This window comes from Ranitomeya imitator, chromosome 1, assembly GCF_032444005.1.
Source record: "Ranitomeya imitator isolate aRanImi1 chromosome 1, aRanImi1.pri, whole genome shotgun sequence".
Taxonomy (NCBI): Eukaryota; Metazoa; Chordata; class Amphibia; order Anura; family Dendrobatidae; genus Ranitomeya; species Ranitomeya imitator.
Window position 1 is genome coordinate 636,703,318 of NC_091282.1, and position 27,563 is coordinate 636,730,880.

General features: G+C 45.7%; 1 protein-coding gene across 1 annotated transcript in view; it reads right to left on the reverse strand.

Moving 5' to 3' along the window:
• Positions 1-27,563, reverse strand: part of PRPF3 (pre-mRNA processing factor 3) — a 64,591-nt gene that overhangs the window by 30,177 nt on the left and 6,851 nt on the right. Inside the window, exons 2-9 of the mRNA XM_069727111.1 lie at positions 2,958-3,133; positions 2,735-2,865; positions 2,513-2,656; positions 2,151-2,231; positions 1,562-1,782; positions 1,165-1,471; positions 894-1,060; positions 741-823 (exon numbers count right to left, since the gene is read on the reverse strand). Coding sequence (XP_069583212.1) covers positions 741-823; positions 894-1,060; positions 1,165-1,471; positions 1,562-1,782; positions 2,151-2,231; positions 2,513-2,656; positions 2,735-2,865; positions 2,958-3,102 — 1,279 coding nt within the window. The 5' untranslated portion in view covers positions 3,103-3,133. The remainder of the gene's footprint in view (positions 1-740; positions 824-893; positions 1,061-1,164; positions 1,472-1,561; positions 1,783-2,150; positions 2,232-2,512; positions 2,657-2,734; positions 2,866-2,957; positions 3,134-27,563) is intronic.

Genomic DNA, 27,563 nt, shown 5'->3' on the forward strand with positions numbered 1-27,563 from the left:
AGCATGGCGCATTATATGGGGCATCTTATGGGGCCATAAAGAACTGCATGGAGCATTATATGGGGCCTATTTTGTATGGAGCTTTTTATGGGCCATAATGAACTGTATGGAGCATTATATGGGGCTCCTGATTCAATATGGATATTCAAAAAACTTAACCTACTGATGTCTCAATTAATTTTACTTTTATTGGTACCTATTTTTTATTTTTGACATTAAATGGTAGCTGCTGCATTTCCCACCCTAGGCTTATACTCGAGTCAGTAAGTTTTCCCAGTTTTTTGTTGCAAAATTAGGGGGGGGGGAAGGGTCGGCTTATACTCAGGTCAGCTTATATTCGAGTATATACGGTAATGCCTTTTTGGTATTTTTCTGAACAATTAATTTTTTTTAAAAAAAAATTTTTTGCACATTTAATTTGTTTCATTGAATATATTTACATTTGTTTTAAATATATATTTTAATATTTATTTCTTGAATATTTAATTGATATTTTACTTTTTTCTTGAATATTTAATTTAATTTTTTTTTACTTTTACTAGGGGAAATCAACCTACAATAGTTTGACATCTCGTATTATATACTGCAATACTTTAGTATTTAGTAAAAATGAAAGGCTTGAAAGGAGTATCAAGGTGGTGGTCACATGAGACCACCAGCGTGCCCACAGCTGCAATGGCGGCCCATTAACATGTAGAGATTATTGGGAAAGACTTTTACACGCTACAAATGTCCTGTACCTGGAGGGCTCAGTTGAGCCGGATGCTCCACCAGATTGGTGATGCCATGGAATTCTTCCCGCACTGCTAAGGCTTCTGGTTTCCTGGATGGAGAAGGACATCATTATCACGGCCATGGATGGGACAGCAGGAGTCAGAGGAAACCATACTCACAGATCAATTCCATTGGGGAGAATAAAGGAGTCCCACCACTCAAAATCAGGTATTTCTCCTTCCCGGATCTCTTTTTTGGGGGCGATAAGTGCCAGTCGGGTGGTGGTTTGGATGCCAGTTTTCTTGGCCGCTTGCGATATTTCAGCTTGTAGTTTCTCCAGCTGAGCCTATTCAGTGACACAATTATCTATATTATTACAGAAATCGTCACCATACACAGAGGGTTGGACCCTCTCCGTAAATTCCCAAAATAAAAAAAAGAAGGTGGCACCTTCGTCCTTAATCTTTGAGCAATTTTCTCAAATTTCCCCTTGTCGTGGAACTTGAAGGAACGTTTTGTCCGTTGTGCGGGGGCAATGGACACGCGAGGGTCGAAGAAAGTGTTTGACTCCAAATCCTCTGAGGGCTTTTCCTTCAGCTGTTGCTTGAACTGCTCCCTTTTCACGGCTCGGATGTTGGCTTTCAGCGTGGGCATGCGATGTGTCAGCTCGATCTCTTTCCCTGTGGCATCTACCGTGCGACCCTGGTCGTCCAGAATAAGAGGAGTGGGTTTTGTCTGGTCCTTCAGCTCAACTTTCCTAAAAGAAAACCAAGAACAAACAACAAGCATTTAAGCCACCTCACAATTTATTGAAGAAAGAAAACTTGCAACGTGGCCGCATACTCACGGAGGGGCAATTCCCATGGCGTGAAGGTTGGCCAGTCCAACCATGTTTGTAGTCCCTATAAGCCCTGGCTTCAGGGCGAGCTGGGCTTGAATCCTTGCTTGAAGTTCAGCAGCTTTCCGAGCCTTCTCTATGGCATCGTTCATGAAAGTGGCGGCCTGGGAAGGCTGGATTGTGTTCCCGATGGACGAACGGTCGGATTGAGAGGAGGAAACTTTAGACGACTGTAGAAGTTTAAAAAAAACAGATGGTAAAACAAATGAAGGCTCTTACCCCCAGCACAACAAAGGACAAATTCAGACTGCCCGAGTCTGAACCAGTCGTGGGTCTCCTAAAGTGAACTCAACAGCCTGTGAAACTGTTAAGTTTGGGTTAGTCTAGACATCACATTCCGTGCTTGTGCCATGTTTCAAGGATGCCTGAGTTGGCCCAGGACTGGTTTATGAAATGTCCCCTGGAGGTGACACAGAATAAGTAGCGGGTGTGTGGCAAAAAAAAAAGAAAAGAAAACCTGAAAATTTTGGAAAAAGGAACAATGCTATGGAGAAGCTTATTATTTTTAGTTAATAAGGGTAGTTGCTGTATACCGTACCACAGGAGGAGGACTGACAAAGCTCAGCTGTTTTTTCCTCTCCTCTATCTGGCGGGTGGCAGCTTCCATCATCTGTTTAATCTGTTAAAACAGAATTTGCATATTATTTTACGTCTCAGAAAAGCATTTGCCAGACAGATCCATCTAAGAGCCATCAGCACCGTCACAAAGGGAGGCAGATGAAGGGCAACACAGCCATGTGGCATACGGACTGTCAAGTTCTGTCCCGTCTCCATGTAAACTTATTAGATATGTCGTCCCCGTACCAATATCAAAGTATGACGAGTATCCTCTGCCTAGAGGTCAGTGGAATCACATGATGAATTTAAAAAAAAAAAAAAAAAACAAACAAAAAAACCTACCTGCAGCTTGGTCAGCATGCCCGGGCTCTCAGTAGGGGGACCGGGGATCACCTCTGGCTCTTCAACTTCTTCAAAGCGAGGGACACGCTTTTTCTTCGAGTTAGAAGAATCTTTTGCAAGATCTGGATCATCCCCGAACACTTCCTAATGGGGGAGAAAAAAAGTTGTAGTCAGGATGGCTGTTACGGGTCAAGCTCAGCGTTCACCAGGGAGGATGCTCACCTTAATTTCCCGTTTCCTGCTTTTGTCGCTGCTGGATCTGGAGTGACGGGAACCTCGATTTTCCCTAACGGCATCGTACAGCTTGTCAACAAATCGAAATGTGGAGTCATCTAGGAATGGCTTCAGGTGATCTAAAGGAACGTGGCAACAAAGGAAACCCCTTTAAGACAAACCCACACCTATTTGCTATCTTATACAACAGTCAGGATCAGGGCCCCCTTACCCGCAGCCTTTTTCTTGTCCATGCCCTTTCCCACGCAGTTTAGGGCAGCGATGACCACAGTGGGCTCGGAGAAGCCCAACACTCCCTTCACGGTTTTCTCTATCCATGGCTTTAGGTCATCAAGTTCCCGCCTTGAGAGAGACATTGTTACCTGGCGTGGATGCTCTTATCCCTGTCTGGAACAGACAGAAGGCGTCCCCATTAATTATCATATGTGTAGTTCTGAAGTGAAGCAAGTAAAGGCGTCTTCCAATTTCAGAGATTACTGTATTGATTACCAACTCTGCTTCCTGCATACTCCAGCTAAAGTCTGCAGCAAGCAGAATAGGCGGCGATCGCTGCTGATTAACCACTTAAATGTTACAGTCATTCTCTGACAACGGCATTTAAAGTAAGTCATTGCTTGTGCAACTGGGAAGCTGCTCGTAGGCCACCGTAACCTGCTGGGAGGTCACCGTAACCCCCATCTTGTCCATCCTTCCTGGGCTTCATAGAAAAAAAAAAGCGTGATTTGCTTGTCTAATGCAATACTGTAAGAATTGCAGTAAATAGTGTAAATGTGATCTAACAATTGCAAACCCCCTAAAAGGTAGGAAAAAAATATACACACGGTATATATGAAATTCTAATCCACTACCCCCATTAACCCCTTTACCCCCCCCAAGGGTGGTTTGCACGTTATGGCCGGGCCAATTTATACAATTCTGACTACTGTCCCTTTATGAGGTTATAACTCTGGAACGCTTCAACGGATCCTGATGATTCTGACACTGTTTTCTCTTGACATATTGTACTTCATGATAGTGGTAAAATTTCTTTGATATTACCTGCGTTTATTTGTGAAAAGAGAGAAATTTGGCGACAATTTTTAAAATTTCGCAATTTTCCAAATTTGAATTTTTATGCCCTTAAATCACAGAGATATGTCACAAAATACTTAAATAAGTAACATTTCCCACATGTCTACTTTACATCAGCACAATTTTGGAACCAAAACTGTTTTTTGGATAGGACGTTATAAGGGTTAAAATTTGACCAGCAATTTCTCATTTTTACAACACCATTTTTTTTTTTAGGGACCACATCACATTTGAAGTCACTTTAAAGGGTCTATATGATAGAAAATACCCAAGTGTGACACTATTCTAAAAACTGCACCCCCCCCCCCCCCAAGGTGCTCAAAATCACATTCAATAAATTTATTAACCCTTCAGGTATTTCACAGGAGTTTTTAGAATGTTTAACAAAAAATTAATATTTAACTTTTCTTCACAAAAAAATTATTTCAGCTCCAATTTGTTTTATTTTACCAAGGGTAACAGGAGAAATTGGACCCCATAGGTTGTTGTGTAATTTGTCCTGAGTACGCTGATATCCCATATGTGGGGGTAAACCACTGTTTGGGCGCATGGCAGAGCTTGGAAGGGAAGGAGTGCCGTTTGACTTTTCAATGCAAATTGGCTGTAATTCAGATCAGACTCCATGTTGCGTATGGAGAGCCCCTGTTGTGCCTAAACAGTGGAAACCCCCCAATTCTAACTGAAACCCTAACCCAAAACACGCCCCTAACCCTAATCCCAACCATAACTCTAACCACACCCCTAACCCTAATCACAACCGTAATTGTAATCCAAACTCTATCCCTAACTTTAGCCCCAACCCTAACTTTAGCCCCAAACCTAATGGGAAAACAGAAATACATTTTTTTATTTTATTATTTTTTCCTAAATAAGGGGGTGATGAAGGGGGGTTTGATTTACTTTTTTATAGCGTGTTTCTTAGCAGATCTTTATGATTGGCAGCTGTCACACACTAAAAGTCGCTTTTTATTGCAAAAAATTGTTTTTGTGTCTCCACATTTTGAGAGCTATAATTTTTCCATATTTTGGTCCACAGAGTCATGTGAGGTCTTGTTTTTTGCGGGACGAGTTGATGTTTTTATTGGAACCATTTTCAGGCACGTAACATTTTTTGATCAGAATGACCAAAAACCAGCAATTCATTCATTTCTTTTTTTTTTTTGGGGGGGTAAGGGGGGGAGGCGTTAAGCAGAACACTATTCCATTGAGGGATAAGTCTTTCAATCATGAGTGTCCCATTCACAAAAGACCACACTCACTGAACAAATGTAGAGGCTTCAGGTCCAATACCATGCAGGAGCGCAAGAAAATCCTCAGCGAACTTGGGGTATGTTTCAAGTGCTGCGCTTCATCAGACCACATGGCCAAGGACTGTAAATCTGCCATTAAGTGTGAAGAGTTTCACAGCGACAGACACCCATCAGCCTTGCACCCAGCCTCAGCAACCGGCGATCCAGCAGTTGCAGTTACCTCTAGTTCCGCTATAAACCATGGCGGGGAGCCACAGAATCATGCCAAGTCCACCACAGCTGTTTCCTGCTCATGCTCAGAGGTATGTGGGGAGAATCAAAGTGCAAAATGCTGTGCCAGGATATGCCTAATCAGAGTCTATCCAGAAGGGCAACTAGAGAAGGCAGTAAAAATGTACGCCATCATTGACGATCAGAGCAATCGATCCCTAGCTGGACCTAAGTTCTTCGAAGCCTTTAGAATCAAGGGACCAGCAACGCCCTACACTCTGAATACTTGCTCGGGGCGCATAGAGATTAGCGGCAGAAGAGCACAAGGTTTCATTGCTTCTCCTGTCAATCGAGACGTAGAAATACCCCTACATACGCTAATCGAATGCGATCAAATACCCAACCAAAGGGATGAGATCTCTATCCCGGAAGCTGCATTGCACCAACCACACTTAAGGCACCTAGCCAGCGTTATCCCACCTTTGGACACAGATGCTGAAATCCTACTTCTGCTCGGCAGAGAATTTAAGGATACATAAGGTCCGCCAACAGTGTAATGGTCCTGACTACGCCCCGAGACTTGACTTGGGGTGGGTAGTCATAGGAAATGTATGCTTGGACCGAACAGGAGTCCATTCCTTTAAGACCTACGTATGCCGGGACGGGCGCACTACTTTGTGCAAACCATGTCATCACTATGAGGTGAAGGAAAAGCTTCCAGATCCGGTACAGCTGCCTGATGTTATCCCTTCTCCCTATGCAGATGACTTGGGAAGATTGGTGTTTCGTACAACTAAGGATGACAACAACGTAGCCCCGTCTATGAAAGACAAGGACTTCATCAGGATAATGGACAATGAGTTCCTTAAGGACGAGACCAATCACTGGGTTATTCCCCATACCCTTCCGAGCTACCAGGGTACTGCTCCCGAACAATCGTGAACAAGCCTTGTGCAGATTCAACTCTCTCCAGCACACACTAAGCAATAAACCGGAGATGAAAGAACACATCGTCACCTTTATGGGCAAAATATTCCATAACAACCATGCGGAGCCAGCGCCTCCCTTAAAGGAAAACGAGGAGTGCTGGTACCTACCCTCATTTGGAGTATATCACCCGAAGAAACCTAAACAAATTAGAGTTGTCTTTGATTCAAGCGCCAAACATCAAGGCATATCTCTCAATGATGTCCTCCTCACAGGTCCTAATATGACAAACAACTTAGTAGGAGTGTTGATGAGGTTCAGGAAAGAGCCCATTGCCATCACCGCCGACATTGAACAGATGTTCCACTGTTTCATAGTCAGAGAGGACCACAGGAATTTCCTTAGGTTCCTGTGGTACAAGGACAATGACCCCAGCAAAGAGATGGTGGAGTATCGCATGCGGGTGCACGTATTTGGGAACAGCCCTAAACCCGCAGTGGCAACATATGGCCTGCGGAGAACCGCACTAGAAGGAGAGTCCGAGTATGGAACAGACGCCAGAGACTTTGTAGAGAAAGACTTCTACGTAGATGATGGACTAAAATCTCTACCCACAAAATAAGCGGCAATCGACCTACCCAACATATGCTGTTCCGAGCTAAGCTTAGACTGCACAAAATTGCTTCAAACAGCCTGGTTGTCATGAGAGCGTTTGAGTCAAGTGACCATGCACCTGGATTCAAGGACATAGACCTAGGACCAGACCGTCCGCCTGTGCAGAGAAGCTTAGGCCTGAGGTGGAACATGTCAGCTGACGCCCTCGCTTTCCAAATCAACTGTGCAGACAAACCATTCACTAAACGTGGTGTCCTGTAAGTGGTAAATAGCCTGTATGACCCACTGGGATTCGTGGCACCAATTACCATACAAGGTAAATCCCTTCTGAGGCAGCTTTCCGAAACCGTCAAGGATTGGGATGCCCCACTACCTCCTGATAAGGAATCGAAATGGGAAACCTGGAAGCAGTCTTTGTGTGCTTTGGATGAAATCCATATACCGAGATGCTACGCCGGAATCTCACTTGCTGCTAGCACTAGGACAGAACTCCATGTGTTCTCGGATGCATCCACGGAGGCCATTGCAGCTGTTGCCTACCTGAAGGTGACGGGTTCTGACAATAAAGATCACGTTGGTTTCGTTTTCGGCAAAGCTAAGTTGGCTCCCAAGCCTGACCACACTATTCCCAGGCTTGAACTCTGCGGAACGGTGCTTGCAGTAGAACTTGCAGACTTTATTGAGCATGAGCTGGACACTCACATAGATGATGTACAATACTACAGTGACAGTAAAGTTGTCTTAAGTTATATCTACAACCAAACAAGGCACTTCTACGTGTACGTCAATAACCGCATTGAGAGAATAAGAAGGTCTTCCAAACCTGAACAGTGGCACTATATCCCATCTGAACTTAATCCAGCCGACCATGCCACTAGACCTATGTCTATAAATTCCTTTGCTAACTCTTCTTGGCTTTCAGGTCCAAAGTTTCTGCTGGAACAGAAGGGAAGTGAATGTTTCCAGGAAGTCTTCAGCATCCAGAAGTCCGCTCCGAGGTTAGTGCTCTGGCCACGAACACTAAACCAACCTTACACGGAACAGCACACTCCCCGTCTGAAATTCCATAAGGGATTTCACTATATTAATGTCCTTGAAATAAAGTCTAACAACATAGAAAATGAAACCAAACATGCATGCAATGCAATAACAACTTTAAACAAGATAAGACATTAAGTCAGTTCCTGAGATAATCCAAAGGAAAACCCATCTTCGGATCAGAGAAGCCACACTAGGCCAAACTATGTCTGACCCACTGTAATCCAAATGGACAAAGTAATATTGCAGTGTTCTGTTCATGGTTTATCCTACCGGAATGTCCTCGATAGAGAGTGGTTTTTGGCAGACGTGCCAACCATGACAGTCTTTGTCTCCATGTGAATTGTGGCGAGATCTCGCAATGTGGACTAACCGGAAATGTCTCCGACCAGGAGGGCATTGCTCTAGCAACCCAAGTGGCGGCTAAGGAAGGGTAGAGATCTGAACCCGAGGCCGCAAGATGGAACGAACCAGATTTGCTATCTGACAGTCCGTGGTATTTTTAATTGATGACCCATCGTGTAGGGATACTGGTAGGTATACCACAGGAGATTCTACCCGGTTAATCTGCCATGTGGCGGAGTGCACGGCTGTATCCAGAAGGTCAGGAAAAAGCAGTCTCTTGCCATCACCGCTCTCTTGACAGTGCAGAGTTAAAATGATGAACCCTCGATCCACCATCCTCTTAACAGGGGTGGAAAGGGATCATCCGCCTTCTTGCATCATCTGCTAAATAGTGGAGATGCAGAGGGGGGTGATCGGATGCCAAAAAGGGTGCCTCTGTACATCCACAGAGTTCAGATCCCCAGGTGGATAAGGCTGGTTGTCCGGCTGCAGAAGAAGATACATGGAGGCGATACTCCATGTGCTCGTCTGTTGATGGTGTGGGGAGATCGGTGCCCTTTAAAGGACCCGTCGCCCCTAAAAATCAGACGAGGTATGGCATCCCATGTCGTAGGGGGGTATACGTGGAGGGGACACCCCACGTGTTTGCATATTGGCTGAAAAAGGATACCGCGCTTGAAGAGGCTTCTGTCCAATGAATCACTTATCCGGACGCTCCCTGTCCGGGTGAATGGCAAATGCTCTACGATGGAGTTTAGCCTCCTTATGAAGGACACTGCGTGATCTGTAGAGCAGAACTGGAGTCCTCGTCAATCTACAGAGATTGGTTGATGATATAAATAGGCAAATCCATCCTTTTCTGAAGCTCTGGCGAGACCAGATCCAAGTCAATATCTGATCCATATTTAGAGTCTCAGCAAATCATTGGTGAGGGATGAGGAAATGAAACTTCCGTTTTCTAGATGCCTGTACGTTTCTAGAATACTTGCGACCCCTGCTAGCCGATGGCTCCCATGTAGGAGAGGGACCATCTATATCGGTCCTGCGAGCACTCCGAGCCACAGACGGTTCACGGAGGGATTCAATCTCTTAGTCAGCCATGGATTGCGGTCTCTGGGATAAGCGGCGGAGGCTCCTGAGCTCATTTAGGGTGACCGGCTTCGAACTGGTCATGTGCCTTTAGGCTACTTTCACACTAGTGTCGGTACGGGCCCGTTGCAGTGCGTCGGGCCGACGTTCCGACGCATGCTGTGAAGTAAAATCACAACGGGGGCAGCGGATGCAGTTTAACAACGCATCCGCTGCCCCATTGTAAGATCCGGGGAGGAGGGGGCTCGACAGACAAAAAACGTTGCAAGCAACGTTTTTTTGTCCCGACGGACTGCAAGAACACGTCGCATCCGTCGCACGACGGATGCAACGTGTGGCAATGCGTCGCTAATGAAATTCTATGGAGAAAAAACGCATCCTGCAGGCAACTTTGCAGGATGCGTGTTTTCTTCAAAACGACGCATTGTGACGTGCGTCGAACGACGCTAGTGTGAAAGTAGCCTTACGACAAGGGAATACTGGTCATGTGACTAAGACTAGGGAATATTGGTCATGAGCCTTTAAGACCAGGGAATGCCGGTCATGTGCCTTTAAGACCAGGGAATGCCGGTCATGTGCCTTTAAGACCAGGGAATGCCGGTCATGTGCCTTTAAGACCAGGGAATACTGGTCATGTGTCTTTAAGACCAGGGAATACTGGTCATGTGCCTTTAAGTACAGGTGAAAAATGCAGGGGTAGGGAGCAGTAATTCCTTACCTGGGTACCTGATGCTGCAGAGTCGTTGTGCCCCTTTAATGCAAAACCATCGCCCCTGTGTGAGCCGGCCGGGTGGAACAACATGGCCACCAGGAGTTGCAGAGGTGGGAAAGTCTCGCAGAGAGCGAGAGGAGCCAATTCGGGGGGTGGAGCCACAGATGCGATGTGGGCTTAGCCTCGTGACTTCTATGAATAGGCCGAAGCCGGGGCCTAAATTTCTGCAGCCGATGGGTAGAAGTGAGGGGCGTTGGAGTGGCCGAGAGAAGCGAGCGCTCCCGTGCCAGGCAAGAAGCGCCAGAAAAGTGGGCGGAGCCTTCTTAGCAAGCCATAGTGCGGGTGCAGCTTCCGGGATGCGGCCTACACATTGGCCGAAGCCGGGGGCTAAATTTTTGCAGCCTGCCAAAGCCTCAAGGAGGTGGGTCACAGGGAAGCCATGGCCGAAGCAACCTGACAGCATGAGAATATCCCACAGCAGAGGCCCACCGCTGACTGAATGCACTCACCATCAGTGCGCGTCCTGGCATGGAGCCGCCGCGGATGACTGGGTTTCAGTGCCAAGGAAAGCGCGCACTCTACTGTTCTGCTGCAGGTCAGGTATTGCAGCGTGGATGGTGCAGGGATAAAAGGGCAAACCTCAATCCACCATCCCTTTGTTAGGGAGGTGGAGAGGAACCGTCCGCCTCCTTGTGCCATCCGCTTTCACAGTGGTGGTACAGTGGGGGTTGCTCGGACACCAAAGAGAGGGGCCACTGTACATCCTGGACAGGGCCAGTTGTCCGGCTTTAGGCCTGGCTGCAGAAGAGGGTACGTGGAGGCGACACTCCATGTGCTCGTCTGTTGATGGTGTGGAAAGATCGGTGCCCTTGAAGGGACCCGTCGCCCCTAAAAATCAGCTCAGGCATGGCATTTCACGTCGCAGGAGAGGATACGGAGAAGTGACACGCTCGCCTGTTGATGGTTCGGTGATATCGGAATCTTTAAAGAAATAGTCGCCCCAATTGTGCGTGGAAAGATTAAAAATCAAAAAGGTAAAGAGTAAAAATTGAAAAGTAAAATAAGAAAAAGCTTTGGGTCTGAATAGCAGACCCGTCCGTGTGCCTCCTACGGACACTAAGCAAGAACTGGTTAGCTGAGCGCCAGCAGGAGGGTGTATACTACAGAGGAGGAGCTAACTTTCTTTGTATCACTTAGTGTCAGCCTCCTAGTGGCAGCAGCATACACCCATGATCTGTGTCCCCTAATGAAGCGAAGGAGAAATAAGTATTTGATCACCGACCAGCAAGAATTCTGGCTCTCATAGACCTGTTTTTTCTGTAAGAAGCCTCCTACTCTGCATTCATTACCTGTATTAATTGCACCTGTTTGAACTTGTTACCTGTATAAAAGACACCTGTCCACCCACACAATCAATCACACCTCTAACCTCTCCACCACGGCCAAGACCAAAGAGCTGTCTAAGGACACCGGGGGCTAAATTGTAGACCTGCACAAAGCTGAGACGGCTACAGGACAATAGGCAAGCAGCTTGGTGAGAACGCAACAATTGTTGGCACAATTATTAGAAAATGGAAGAAACACAAGATGTCTGTCAATCTTCCTCAGTCTGGGGCTCCATGCAAGATCTCACCTCATGAGGTAAGGATGATTCTGAGAAAGATCAGGAATCAGCCCAGAACTACACAAGAGGACGACCTGGTCAGTGACCTGAAGAGTCTCAAACATTATCGTTAATGACACACTACAGTCATGGATTAAAATCCTGCTGGCACATAAGGTCCCCCTGCTCAGGCCAGCACATGTCTAGGTCCGAATGAAATTCACCAATGACCATCTGGATGATCCAGAGGAGGCATGGGAGAAAGTCATGTCGTCAGTAGAGACCAAAATACAATCTGAAAAAGTTCTAAGCTGGGCATCTGTGTTTCAGGCAATCATTCTTTCAAGATTTTTTATTTAGACGAGAAAAGAAAGTTTACACAAAGCACTCACACATCCCAGAATAAAATTGGGTTCACATACAAACACCACATACGTGAATAAATGTCCCACTTGTCCCAATCACAGTATTTAGTGGAGGCATACACTTTCCTTGCCTCTGACAGTGAACGATAGGTTCCCGCCTTTGTTTATTTTTCATCCTCCTCTTCTTCCAGTGATATCGAACCGACACGCAGACGTCCCAGGACAGAAGATGAACCAGCACCCACCATTAGGCCGGCGTCACACACAGCGTAAAACAATACGGTCCGTATATTACGGCCGTAATACGCTGAAAAGTCCCGAAAAAAGTGGTCCGTAGCTCCTCCGTAGGCAGGGTGTGTCAGCGTTTTTTGCGCATGGCATCCTCCGTATGTAATCCGTATGGCATCCGTACTGCGTGGTTTTCTCGCAGGCTAGCAAAACCAACATACCGCTATAGAAGTGATCCATGTGTCCCAAAAAGAAAAGAAAATATATATATACTGTCTATATATATATATATATATATATATATATATGTGTCAGTAGACACATATATTAGAGAGAAAAGCCGGTAATTCAGTGCGGTGTACAGTAAAATCACACTGAGCTTACAGTAGAATAGGTAGAATAAATGTGTACACATAGAATAGGTATATATATATATATATATATATATATATATATATATATATATATATATATATATATATATATATGTCAGTGAGACACATATGTATATATATTAATATTTATTCCAGCGCTATACAGCTTGAAAGCCGGTAATTCAATTACCGGCTTTTTCTTTCTCCTTCTTAAAACCCGACATGATTTGAGACATGGTTTACATACAGTAAACCATGTCTTCTCTCCATTTTTTTTGCAGATTCCACACTACTAATGTCAGTAGTGTGTATCTGCAAAATTTGGCCGTTCTAGCTCTTAAAATAAAGGGTTAAATGGCGGAAAAAATTGGCGTGGGCTCCCGCGCAATTTTCTCCGCCAGAGTAGTAAAGCCAGTGACTGAGGGCAGATATTAATAGCCTGGAGAGGGTCCACGGTTATTGGCCCCCCCCTGGCTAAAAATATCTGCCCCCAGCCACCCCAGAAAAGGCACATCTGGAAGATGTGCCTATTCTGGCACTTGGCCACTCTCTTCCCATTCCCGTGTAGCGGTGGGATATGGGGTAATGAAGGGTTAATGCCACCTTGCTATTGTAAGGTGACATTAAGCCTAATTAATAATGGAGAGGCGTCAATTATGACACCTATCCATTATTAATCCAATACTAGTAAAGGGTTAAATAAAACACAAACACATTTTTTAAAATTATTTTAATGAAATAAAAACAATGGTTGTTGCAGTATTTTATTCAACGCCCAATCCAGTCACTGAAGACCCTCGTTCTGTGAGTAAAAAAACATAATAAACCAACAATATACAGGGTGGAGCGCGGTAATTTGCTGATTTGGGAATGAAATAAAAAAATTATGATCATTAGAAAAATTTATTTTATATTTTAATTATACTGAACAGTAATGGAATTTTTAAATTACATGGTTTTAAATAGTGTATCTGGCAAATGTCGACCTTCGCTATCCACACACTGCTGCATACGTTTTCTGAAGTTTTAATGAACTCTAACAAGCATGTCCACTGGTATTCTGCCAATTTCAGCTTCAATATTGTTCCTTAGGTCTTCAAGGTGTTGGGACGGTTGATATACACCTTAGACTTCAGGTAACCCCAAAGGAAAAAATCGCATGGGGCTAAATCTGGTGAGCGTGCTAGCCAGTTCACATCTCCCCTCAAAGAGATACGCCGTCCAGGAAACATTTGCCTGGGAGCTTTCTAGGTAATTTCCCACGATCTATGAACAGCCAGCAGAGGGCGCCTCACCGCAAATGAAGCTAAATATAGATCATTGATCTATATTTAGACTCATTCCCCGGGGTTTTGCAGCGAGGAGCAGCCTGCATTAGCACAGCTCCTTGCTGCAAAATGTTTTAACCCCTTCAGAAGGATTTACATCGTTGGACGTTACAGATCTGCGGAGGGTAAGTATATTGTTGGTTTATTATGTTTTTTTACTCACAGAACGAGGGTCTTCAGTGACTGGATTGGGCGTTGAATAAAATACTGCAACAACCATTGTTTTTATTTCATTAAAATAATTTAAAAAAATGTGTTTGTGTTTTATTTAACCCTTTACTACAATTGGATTAATGGATAGGTGTCATAATTGACGCCTCTCCATTATTAATTAGGCTTAATGTCACCTTACAATAGCAAGGTGGCATTAACCCTTCATTACCCCATATCCCACCGCTACACGGGAATGGGAAGAGAGTGGCCAAGTGCCAGAATAGGCGCATCTTCCAGATGTGCCTTTTCTGGGGTGGCTGGGGGCAGATATTTTTAGCCAGGGGGGGGCCAATAACCGTGGACCCTCTCCAGGCTATTAATATCTGCCCTCAGTCACTGGCTTTACTACTCTGGCGGAGAAAATTGCGCGGGAGCCCACGCCAATTTTTTCCGCCATTTAACCCTTTATTTTAAGAGCTAGAACGGCCAAATTTTGCAGATACACACTACTGACATTAGTAGTGTGGAATCTGCAAAAAAAATGGAGAGAAGACATGGTTTACTGTATGTAAACCATGTCTCAAATCATGTCGGGTTTTAGGAAGGAGAAAGAAAAAGCCGGTAATTGAATTACCGGCTTTCAAGCTGTATAGCGCTGGAATAAATATTAATATATATACATATATGTGTCTCACTGACATATATATATATATATATATATATATACAGTGGGGCAAAAAAGTATTTAGTCAGTCAGCAATAGTGCAAGTTCCACCACTTAAAAAGATGAGAGGCGTCTGTAATTTACATCATAGGTAGACCTCAACTATGGGAGACAAACTGAGAAAAAAAAATCCAGAAAATCACATTGTCTGTTTTTTTATCATTTTTTTTGCATATTATGGTGGAAAATAAGTATTTGGTCAGAAACAAACAATCAAGATTTCTGGCTCTCACAGACCTGTAACTTCTTCTTTAAGAGTCTCCTCTTTCCTCCACTCATTACCTGTACTAATGGCACCTGTTTAAACTTGTTATCAGTATAAAAAGACACCTGTGCACACCCTCAAACAGTCTGGCTCCAAACTCCATTATGGTGAAGACCAAAGAGCTGTCAAAGGACACCAGAAACAAAATTGTAGCCCTGCACCAGGCTGGGAAGACTGAATCTACAATAGCCAACCAGCTTGGAGTGAAGAAATCAACAGTGGGAGCAATAATTAGAAAATGAAAGACATACAAGACCACTGATAATCTCCCTCGATCTGGGGCTCCACGCAAAATCCCACCCCATGGGGTCAGAATGATCACAAGAACGGTGAGCAAAAATTCCAGAACCACGCGGGGGGACCTAGTGAATGAACTGCAGAGAGCTGGGACCAATGTAACAAGGCCTACCATAAGTAACACACTGCGCCACCATGGACTCAGATCCTGCAGTGCCAGACGTGTCCCACTGCTTAAGCCAGTACATGTCCGGGCCCATCTGAAGTTTGCTAGAGAGCATTTGGATGATCCAGAGGAGTTTTGGGAGAATGTCCTATGGTCTGATGAAACCAAACTGGAACTGTTTGGTAGAAACACAACTTGTCGTGTTTGGAGGAAAAAGAATACTGAGTTGCATCCATCAAACACCATACCTACTGTAAAGCATGGTGGTGGAAACATCATGCTTTGGGGCTGTTTCTCTGCAAAGGGGCCAGAACGACTGATCCGGGTACATGAAAGAATGAATGGGGCCATGTATCGTGAGATTTTGAGTGCAAACGTCCTTCCATCAGCAAGGGCATTGAAGATGAAACGTGGCTGGGTCTTTCAACATGACAATGATCCAAAGCACACCACCAGGGCAATGAAGGAGTGGCTTTATAAGAAGCATTTCAAGGTCCTGGAGTGGCCTAGCCAGTCTCCAGATCTCAACCCTATAGAAAACCTTTGGAGGGAGTTGAAAGTCCGTGTTGCCAAGCGAAAAGCCAAAAACATGACTACTCTAGAGGAGATCTGCATGGAGTAATGGGCCAACATACCAACAACAGTGTGTGGCAACCTTGTGAAGACTTACAGAAAACGTTTGACCTCTGTCATTGCCAACAAAGGATATATTACAAAGTATTGAGATTAAATTTTGTTTCTGACCAAATACTTATTTTCCACCATAATATGCAAATAAAATGTTAAAAAAACAGACAATGTGATTTTCTGGATTTTTTTTTCTCAGTTTGTCTCCCATAGTTGAGGTCTACCTATGATGTAAATTACAGACACCTCTCATCTTTTTAAGTGGTGGAACTTGCACTATTGCTGACTGACTAAATACTTTTTTGCCCCACTGTATATATATATATACCTATTCTATGTGTACACATTTATTCTACCTATTCTACTGTAAGCTGTCAGTGTGATTTTACTGTACACCGCACTGAATTACCGGCTTTTCTCTCTAACAGCGCTGCGTATTTCTCGCAAGTCACACTGCTTGTCCGTGTGTAATCCGTATTTTTCACGCTTCCATAGACTTTCATTGGCGTATTTCTTGCGCAGTACGGTGACAAACGCAGCATGCTGCGATTTTGTACGGCCGTAGAAAGCCGTATAATACTGATCAGTAAAATACGGCAAATAGGAGCAGGGGCATAGAGAATAATTGTGCCGTATTTTTTGCGAGTTTTACGGACGTAGATTCTGCGCTCTTACGTCCGTAAAACTCGCATGTGTGACGGCGGCCTTACTGATCCCATATAGACCTCACCTTTGAAGACTATAAGCAGCCGATTCCTGATTTTGTGGCGCAATCAGGAATCAAATTTTGTATCACCGGCCTCACAGAAGTAACATTTTTCAAAGTCTTTTTGTCTGAGGATTTGGCAAACCTCATGGTGTCCTAGTCAAATTTGTACCCCAGCAATTTTTGTCACAAAACAGCCAGTCATCATTTTCTAACTGGACTCCGGTAGATAGTAGAAATGATGACAATTTGGGGACTTGACCTTCACGTGAGACTAATGAAGTCAGAACTTCGGCAACATTGGAGTGTTGATGTTTTGTTTAACACTCCACTGTTCCGCATTGCCATGAGCTGGAAACGCTTCAAGGCTAGCCGCAAATCTCCTCCCCGAGATGACACCAACTTCGTCCGTTTTTTCAAAGTTCGTCCGGTTATTGAGCACCTCATCAACAGATTTGCTGAGGTATAAATGCCCCAAAGGGACAACTGCAAGGATGAGTCCCTAAAATATTTCCAGGGGAGGCTGAAATTACAGCAATACCCAGTAATTAGGCCAGGTACAGAATTAAGCTCCACAAACTGTGCAGGGTACACCCAAAAGATTAGGGTTTATGAAGGAAAGGGCACCCGGATTGAACCCCCTGAATGCCCCAGTCCTGGGAGTGAGTGGGAAAATTGGGTGGGATTTGGTGCACCCACTGCTGATCAAGGTCATCACCTCACTGTAGATAACTTTTATACCAGCATCCCACTGTTCAAGTCCCTCTGCGCAAGCTACCACAGCATGCGGTACTGTCCGCAAAAACACTAATTGGGCAGCTGCTCAGGAACAGTAAAGGTACCGTCACACTAGACGATATCGCTAGCGATCCGTGACGTTGCAGCGTCCTGGCTAGCGATATCGTCCAGTGTGACACGCAGCAGCGATCAGGCCCCTGCTGTGCTGTCACTGGTCGGGGAAGAAAGTCCAGAGCTTTGTTTCGTCGCTGGACTCCCCGCAGACATCGCTGAATCGGCGTGTGTGACACCGATTCAGCGATGTCTTCGCTGGTAACCAGGGTAAACATCGGGTAACTAAGCGCAGGGCCGCGCTTAGTAACCCGATGTTTACCCTGGTCACCATCGTTAAAGTAAAAAAACAAACAAAGCTCTGCTTTCTGGCCGCTGTGCTCACAGCCAGACCAGAGAAGCAGAGCGCCGAGGACAGACAGCGGTAGGTAAGTATGTAGTGTTTGTTTTTTTACTTTAACGATGATAACCAGGGTAAACATCGGGTTACTAAGCGCGGCCCTGCGCTTAGTAACCCGATGTTTACCCTGGTTACCGGCATCGTTGGTCGCTGGAGAGCGGTCTGTGTGACAGCTCTCCAGCGACCAAACAGCGACGCTGCATCGATCCGGATCATTGTCGGTATCGCTGCAGCGTCGCTTAGTGTGACGTTACCTTAAGAGCAGAGCCCAATGTAGCGTCAACACGCTGGTGGTCAAGTACAAGCAGGGCAGGCTGACCAGGCAGCGGCCTAAGGCCCCTGCTCCTCCAGTGGCCTGCCGCTAACAGCTCCTGTATATAATATATGTGTGTGTGCCATCTCCTCCTGTATATAGTATATACGTGTGTGCCATCTCCTCCTGTATATAGTATATACCTGTGTGTCATCTCCTCCTGTAAATATTATATACCTGTGTGTCATCTCCTCCTGTATACAGTATATACCTGTGTGTCATCTCCTCCTGTATACAGTATATACCTGTGTGTCATCTCCTCCTGTATACGGTATATACCTGTGTGTCATCTCCTCCTGTATACGGTATATACCTGTGTGTCATCTCCTCCTGTATATGGTATATACCTGTGTGTCATCTCCTCCTGTATATGGTATATACCTGTGTGTCATCTCCTCCTGTATATGGTATATACCTGTGTGTCATCTCCTCCTGTATATGGTATATACCTGTGTGTCATCTCCTCCTGTATATGGTATATACCTGTGTGTCATCTCCTCCTGTATATGGTATATACCTGTGTGTCATCTCCTCCTGTATATAGTATATACCTGTGTGTCATCTCCTCCTGTATATAGTATATACCTGTGTGTCATCTCCTCCTGTATATAGTATATACCTGTGTGTCATCTCCCCTGTATATAGTATACTAGATTGTGGCCCGATTCTAACGCATCGGGTATTCTAGAATATGCATGTCCCCGTAGTATATGGACAATGATGATTCCAGAATTCGTGGCAGACTGTGCCCGTCGCTGATTGGTCGAGGCAACCTTTATTACATCATCGTCGCCATGGCAACCATTATGACATCATCGTCGCTGTGCCCGTTGCTGATTGGTCGAGGCCTGGCGGCCTCGACCAATCAAAGACGCGGGATGTCTACGTCCTTTATGACATCATCGTCGCTGTGCCCGTCTCTGATTGGTCGAGGCCGCCAGGCCTACGTCGATGCTGTGCCGGTCTCTGATTGGTCGAGGCCGCCAGGCCTCGACCAATCAGAGACGCGGCATTTCCAGGACAGACAGACAGAAAGACAGACAGACGGAAAAAACCCTTAGACAATTATATATATATATATATATATATATATATATAGATACCTGTGTGTCATCTCCTCCTGTATATAGTATATACCTGTGTGTCATCTCCTCCTGTATATAGTATATACCTGTGTGTCATCTCCTCCTGTATATACCTGTGTGTCATCTCCTCCTGTATATACCTGTGTGTCATCTCCTCCTGTTTATAGTATATACCTGTGTGTCATCTCCTCCTGTATATAGTATATACCTGTGTGTCATCTCCCCTGTAAGAGGTCGTATCGCTGGTCGTGATCGTTGGTAAGTCGTTTAGTGTAACGGTACCTTTAGAAACCCAATTACCGGTAAGGCTACGTTCACACTAGCGTTGTGCGCCGCTGCGTTGGCGACGCGACGCACAACGCACCGAAAAACGCGTGCAAACGCACGCAAAAACGCTGCGTTTTTCGACGCGTGCGTCGTTTTTTGACGAAAATCGGACGCAAGAAAAATGCAACTTGTTGCGTTTTCTTGGTCCGACGCTAGCGTCAAAAAAGACGCACGTGTCGGAAAACGCAACAAGCAAAAACGCATGTGTCCCCCATGTTAAACATAGGGGCGCATGACGCGTGCGTCGCCGCTGCGTCGCCCGACGCTAGCGCGACGCACACTAGCCGAACGCTAGTGTGAACGTAGCCTAAGTGTAATTCTGTTTTCTCTAATCCCCTCCACAACAGAACACAGGAGATATACCAAAGAAAGAATGGCTAGGGAGGGAGGGCAGCTTGCAGGACTTTCCTGCCAAAGGTTAGATCTCTTACTGACATTAGATCTAATTTATAAAGCCCAGTGAGGGTACGGACTGAGGACCAGGTAGCAGCTTTGCAAATCTGCTCGATGGACACATTGGCCTTCTCAGCCCAGGAGACAGAGACGGCTCGAGTTGAGTGGGCTTTCAAGGTTTCTGGAAGAGGTAGATCCTGGTTTTTGTGAGTGTCCATGATCGCTTTCTTGATCCAGTTTGCTAAAGAACTTTTGGAAGCTTTCTTCCCTTTGTTTGGTCCACCATACTGAACAAAAAGATTTTGATCTTTCCTCCAAGACTTTGTTTCATTTAAATAGAAGAGGACTGTCTGCTGAACGTCCAGAGAGTGGAATCCTGCTTCTCTCATCTTTTGGATTGTCACAGAAGGAGGTCAGAATTATTTCCTGGGACTTGTGGAATTCCGATGATACTTTTGGAACAAAGGATGGGTCTAGACGGAATATTATCCTGTCGTCCAAGATTTTTAGATAAGCCTGTATTTCGCCCACCCTCCTTGTCATAAGGTACGGTTACACTAAACGATTTACCAACGATCACGACCAGCGATACGACCTGGTTGTGATCGTTGGTAAGTCGTCGTGTGGTCGCTGGGGAGCTGTCACACAGACAGTTCTCTCCAGCGACCAACGATCAGGGGAAAGACTTCGGCATCGTTGAAACTGTCTTCAACGATGCCGAAGTCCCCGGGTAACCAGGGTAAACATCGGGTTACTAAGTGCAGGGCCGCGCTTAGTAACCCGATATTTACCCTGGTTACCATTGTAAAAGTAAAAAAAAAAAAAACACTACATACTCACATTCTGATGTCTGTCACGTCCCCCGGCGTCCACAGGGTTAAAACTGCTTTTGGCAGGAGCGCTGCTAATGCATGCGCTGCTGCCGAGAAGCTTCCCTGCACTGATTGTAAAGCGTCGGCAGTAACAGCGGTGACGTTACCGCTGTGCTCTGCTTTACGGCCGGCACTGACAGTCAGTGTAGGGAAGCTCTCGGCCGGAGCGCGTGCATTAGCAGCGCTCTTGCCGAAAGCAGTTTTAACCCTGTGGACGCCCGGGGACGTGACAGACATCAGAATGTGAGTATGTAGTGTTTTTTTTTTTTTACTTTTACAATGGTAACCAGGGTAAATATCGGGTTACTAAGCGCGGCCCTGCACTTAGTAACCCGATGTTTACACTGGTTACAGGTGAACACATCGCTAGATCGGCGTCACACACGCCGATCTAGCGATGACAGCGGGGTGATCAGCGACCAAAAAAAGGTCTTGATCATTCCCCACGACCAACGATCTCCCAGCAGGGGCCTGATCGTTGGTCGCTGTCACACAAAGATATCGTTAGTGGGATCGTTGCTACGTCACAAAAAGCGTGAAGTTGCAACGATATCGTTAACGAAATCGTTATGTGTGAAGGTACCTTTAATAATGGCTACAAGAAGTGCTGTTTTCCAGAATAGTCTGTTTATCTGGATCTGGTCTATCGGCTTAAATGGTGGGATGTTAAAGATCTTTTAGCACTATGTTCAAGTCCCAAGATGGGACCATGTTGGATTTCTTTGGACGGATTCTGAAAGCGGCTGACATGAACCTTCTTATCCATCTATGGTCTGCTAGATTTTGGTCGAAGTAGGAACTCAGGGCAGACACCTGGACTTTCAGAGTACTTGGTTTTAGTCCCTTAGATAAGCAATCCTGTAGGAAATCTAGGATTCTTGCTAGGTCTGGGTGAAAAGGATCGATGGAAGTGGATCCATGCCATGCCGGGAAGGTTTCCCATATTTTGGAATGAATGGCATTGGTGATTGGCTTCCTGCTTTTTTTTTTTTTTTTTTTAAATAATGGATATAACCGCATCTGAGAGGCCTCTGGCTTTCAGAATTGTGAATTCAGAAGCCAGTCTGCCAAGCTTAGGCTGTGGGGAGCCGGGTGACAGATGGGAACTTTTTTAGATTGATGGTGACCCGATATTTCCCATCTTTTTTTTTACTAGGAAAAGACAGAAGCAGTGGCCTTGGCCTCGCTCCGCTTCTTGAACTGGTGATATTACTCCTGAAGACAACATCTGTTGGAGTTCTGTATATAGGATTTTCTTAAGTTTTATCAGAAGATATGTTACTTCCATTTTTTTTGGGTGGAAAAGAGGAAAATTCTATTCCTATACCCTTTCTGGCAGAGTCCAGGATTCTCTGGTCTGAGGTTATTTCTTGCCAGTTTGGGAAGTGATTTGAAATCCTGCCCCCTATTTGCTTGGCGTCATTTTCTGTCTGAACGAGAGCTCTGAAAAATATTTCTCCCTCTACCACCTTTCGGATAACTCCGTCGCCCCGTTTTACCTTTCCCCCTGTATTGAGGGGTCTGGGTTTGTGGCGGACGAAAGGGCTTCTTCATGGAAGGTTTTGGTTCGGGAAGATTTTTCTTCTTGTCTGTTACTTTTTCTAGTAAGTTGTCCAGTGCAGGGCCAACATGTACTCGCCTTTGAAGGGAATAGAGCATAGTTTAGATTTTGACAGAATATCTCCACTCCACATCTTCAGCCACAATGCTCTTCTGGTAGTGTTGGACAGTACCGATGTTCTAGCCGCAATGCGAACTGCTTCCGAAGAGGTGTCTGCTAGAAAGCCTGCCGCCTTATGAAGGAGAGGTATAGATGTCATAAGATCCTCTCTTGGAGTACCACTTCTTAAATGGTCTTCCAATTGTTGCAGCCAGAGAAATGGGGTTCTCGTGAAGCAGGAAGATGCAACGTTCGTTTTTAAGGAGGCTGCTGATGCCTCCCAGGACTTCCTCAGTAAGATATCCATCTTGCGGTCAAGAGGGTCTTTGAGTTGAAAGGAGATCGGACAACAGAGCAGGTGGAGGCGTTGGTCTGCTCCTTTCACCCAAATGTACTTTCCAAGTTATCCCCCAAGTACCCTCACTTGTCTTCCCTTCCTTTGAGGTCCATGTGGTCAGACTCTACGTCCCCTTCTCCATGCAAGTGGCGGTGGTGTATCGTCCTCCCGGCCCTTCTCATCAGTTCCTGGATCACTTTGCCACCTGGCTTCCACACTTTCTCTCCTGTGACACCCCCACCCTTATCATGGGTGATTTCAACATCCCCATTGCCTCTCCCCTCTCCCCATCTGCTTCTCACCTTTTATCTCTATCCTCCTCTTTCGGCCTCTCGCAGCATACTAACTCTCCAACACATGAAGATGGAAACTCCCTTGACTTGGTCTTCTCCCGGCTTTGCTCAGTGGATGATTTCACAAACTCCCCTCTCCCGCTCTCTGACCACAACCTTCTTTCATTCTCTATCAAGAACTGCCATCCCGCTCAGGTCACCCCCACTTTCCACACTTATAGAAACATACAGGCCATTAACACCCAGAAACTTATGAAGAACTTGCAGTACTCATTGGCCCCAATCTTCTCCATCTCATGTCCTGATTCTGTTCTGAAGCATTACAATGAAACCCTGCAAAGTGCTCTGGATGAAGCTGCTCCTCCAATACATAAAACAACTCGGCACAGACGGCAATAACCGTGGCACACGCTGCAAACACGTTTCCTGCAGCGGTGCTCCAGGTGCGCAGAACGTCTGTGGAGAAAATCTAATCTACCCGAAGATTTCATCCATTATAAGATCATGCTAAAGACATACAATTCTGCCCTTCACCTCTCCAAACAAACCTACTTCAACATCCTCATCACCTCCCTGTCCAATAACCCTAAACGTCTCTTTGACACGTTCCAGTCCCTACTCAACACAAGAGAGCAGGCCCCAACCACGGATCTCCGTGCTGATGATCTGGCCAATTACTTCAAAGAAAAAACTGACCACATTCGACAGGAAATCATCTCCCAATCTCTTCATACCATGCACTGTCCTCCCTCCCCCACTGCATCTAGTTCACTCTCTGACTTTGAAGCAGTTACAGAAGAAGAAGTAAGCAGGCTCCTTGCATCTTCTCGCCCGACCACTTGCACCAGTGACCCCATTCCGTCACATCTCCTCCAGTCCCTTTCCCCGGCTGTCACCTCTCACCTAACAAAAATATTCAACCTTTCCCTCACTTCCGGTATTTTTCCCTCCTCATTTAAGCATGCCATCATACATCCATTACTTAAAAAACCATCCCTCGATCAAAACTGTGCCGCTAATTATAGACCTGTCTCTAATCTTCCCTTCATCTCTAAACTCCTCGAACGCCTGGTCCACTCCCGTCTTACCCGCTATCTCTCAGATAACTCTCTTCTCGACCCTCTTCAATCTGGCTTCCGCTCTTTACACTCTACTGAAACTGCCCTCACTAAAGTCTCTAATGACCTACTAACAGCTAAATCTAATGGTCACTACTCCATGCTAATTCTCTTGGATCTCTCTGCAGCATTCGATACTGTGGATCATCAGCTCCTCCTCACTATGCTCCGCTCCATCGGCCTCAAGGACACCGTTCTCTCCTGGTTCTCCTCCTATCTCTCTGACCGATCCTTCACTGTATGTTTTGCTGGTTCCTCCTCCTCTCACCTTCCCCTTACTGTTGGGGTTCCTCAAGGATCAGTCCTAGGCCCCCTCCTCTTCTCGTTGTATACTGCCCCTATTGGACAAACAATCAGTAGATTTGGTTTCCAGTACCATCTCTATGCTGACGACACCCAATTATACACCTCTTCTCCTGTTGTCACGCCGACCTTTTTAGAAAACACCAGTGATTGTCTTACCGCTGTCTCTAACATCATGTCCTCCCTCTATCTGAAACTAAACCTGTCAAAAACTGAACTCCTCGTGTTCTCTCCCTCTACTAACCTACCTTTGCCTGACATTGCCATCTCCGTGTGCGGTTCCACCATTACTCCAAAGCAACATGCCCGCTGCCTTGGGGTCATCCTTGATTCTGACCTTTCATTCACCCCCCACATCCGATCACTGGCTCGCTCTTCTTACCTGCATCTCAAAAACATTTCTAGAATTCGCCCTTTTCTTACTTTCGACTCTGCAAAAACTCTTACTGTTTCACTTATTCATTCTCGTCTGGACTATTGTAACTCTCTACTAATCGGCCTCCCTCTTACCAAACTTTCCCCGCTCCAATCTGTCCTGAATGCTGCTGCCAGGATCATATTCCTCACCAACCGTTACACCGATGCCTCTACCTTGTGCCAGTCATTACACTGGCTACCCATCCACTCCAGAATCCAGTACAAAACTACTACCCTCATCCACAAAGCACTCCATGGCTCAGCACCACCCTACATCTCCTCTCTGGTCTCAGTCTACCACCCTACCCGTGCTCTCCGCTCCGCTAATGACCTCAGGTTAGCATCCTCAATAATCAGAACCTCCCACTCCCGTCTCCAAGACTTTACACGTGCTGCATCGATTCTTTGGAATGCACTACCTAGGTTAATACGATTAATCCCCAATCCCCACAGTTTTAAGCGTACCCTAAAAACTCATTTGTTCAGACTGGCCTACGGCCTCAATGCATTAACCTAACGATCCCTGTGTGGCCTATTTAAAAAAAAAAAAACAATCAGGTTCCTCGCATCATGTTCTCATTCACTTTATGCAGTTAATAGCCCTCTGTGTCTGTACTGCTACATACTTAGGCAGTTAACTGGTTCATGCAGCTTTACATGAACACCCGAGCCTTACACTATGGCCGGTCCGAATAACTAAAGCAATTGTTACCATCCACCTCTCGTATCTCCCCTTTTCCTCATAGTTTGTAAGCTTGCGAGCAGGACCCTCATTCCTCTTGGTATCTATTTTGAACTGTGATTTCTGTTATGCTGTAATGTCTATTGTCTGTACAAGTCCCCTCTATAATTTGTAAAGCGCTGCGGAATATGTTGGCGCTATATAAATAAAAATTATTATTATTATTATTATTAAAAGGTAGCGTAGTTTTTTGGCTACCCTAGCTACTTGGATATCCACTTTAGGGACTTCAGACCAACACTTCGAGGTGACTTTGTCCAGGGGAAAGCGATCTCTCATCTCATTAGGGATATACAGTTTCATTTCAGGAAATTCCCATTCATCCAGAATTAGGTTTTGGACATTATCATGGATAGGGAAGACCATCTTTCTTCTTGATTTCAGACCACCAAATAAATCATCCTGGACTGAACGGGATGGTTTCTCTTCCTCAACCCCAATTGTGTTTCTGACTGCCGAGAGTAGATCCTCCATATCCTGAGGAAAAAAAACGCATTTTATCATCCTCTGTATGGCCCGGAGTCAGTTCACCTTCCTCCCTCCAATCCCGCGAGATTGATGACTCGGGTTCTGAGTCTGAGATGTCTTGAGGGGCGTATTTTCTCCTTTTTGAGACTGTAGGGCCCCCTGTGAATGACTGGGAGAAGGAAACCAGGGGTGACTATCTCCTGTCGTACCATCCCTCTTACTTCATCCATCAGGGATGGTTGTTCCTCCCGGACAATTTTCTCTGTGCATAGCTGGCACAAGGCTTTTTTGTAATTGGAGGGGAGTTTTTTACTGCAGATGGCACACTTGCGGCTTGCAGACGTTTCCATAGTCTTTGGTACAGGATGCTTGTCTCCCTAAAGAGACAAGGAGGGGGGTTCCCATAAGAATGGATCCTGAACCAAAGATGGGTAACCCTTTACCAGGCACACTCACTGGGCCAGGGTTTGCACTGGGCTCTGCAGACGCAGCTCTCAGGGAAGACATCCATAATTCAGACCTTAGTCCTACCTTATGGAGTCTTCCATCAGGTTCCTTATATAGGATCCAGCGTCTTTTACCCCATCCAATCAGATGAGGTCTCTCCCACTCAGTAATAGGAACTTCCTCGTGCCGTTCCTCTTTTTTTTTTTTTTTTTATTTCCTGCCAAAATGGCGGTGCATTCCACCGTGGAATGCAGAGAGCGGAAGTGACATCGCGCCTTCTGCCTCGGTGGTGCACGTCAATTCCTGCGCATGACCCGGGATGCATGGAGCGCTTGCCGGCATGTAAAAAGAGGGTGAGAGCCAACCAAGCAGCTGGGGGGCTACGGGAGGTCCCCAGCTCTGACTAACCATCCAGCATTGCCGAAGGATGGTGCGGTCCCGCCGCGGCAGGAGCATCGGCAGGGAGGAAGGTCGGGGAAGTTCGACCCAGGCTGCCCTGTCCAGACCTTAATCCCATTGAAAACTTATGGAGGGAGTTGAAGCTCCGAGTTGCCAAGCAACAGCCTCAAAATCTTAATGATTTAGAGATGATCTGCAAAGAGGAGTGGACCAAAATTCCTCCTGACATGTGCGCAAACCTCATCATCAACTACAAAAAAACTGACTGCTGTGCTTACCAACAAGGGTTTTGGCACCAAGTATTAAAGGGACACTGTCACCTGAATTTGGAGGGAACAATTTTCAGCCATGGAGGCGGGCTTTTTGGGTGTTTGATTCACCCTTTCCTTACCCGCTGGCTGCATGCTGGCTGCAATATTGG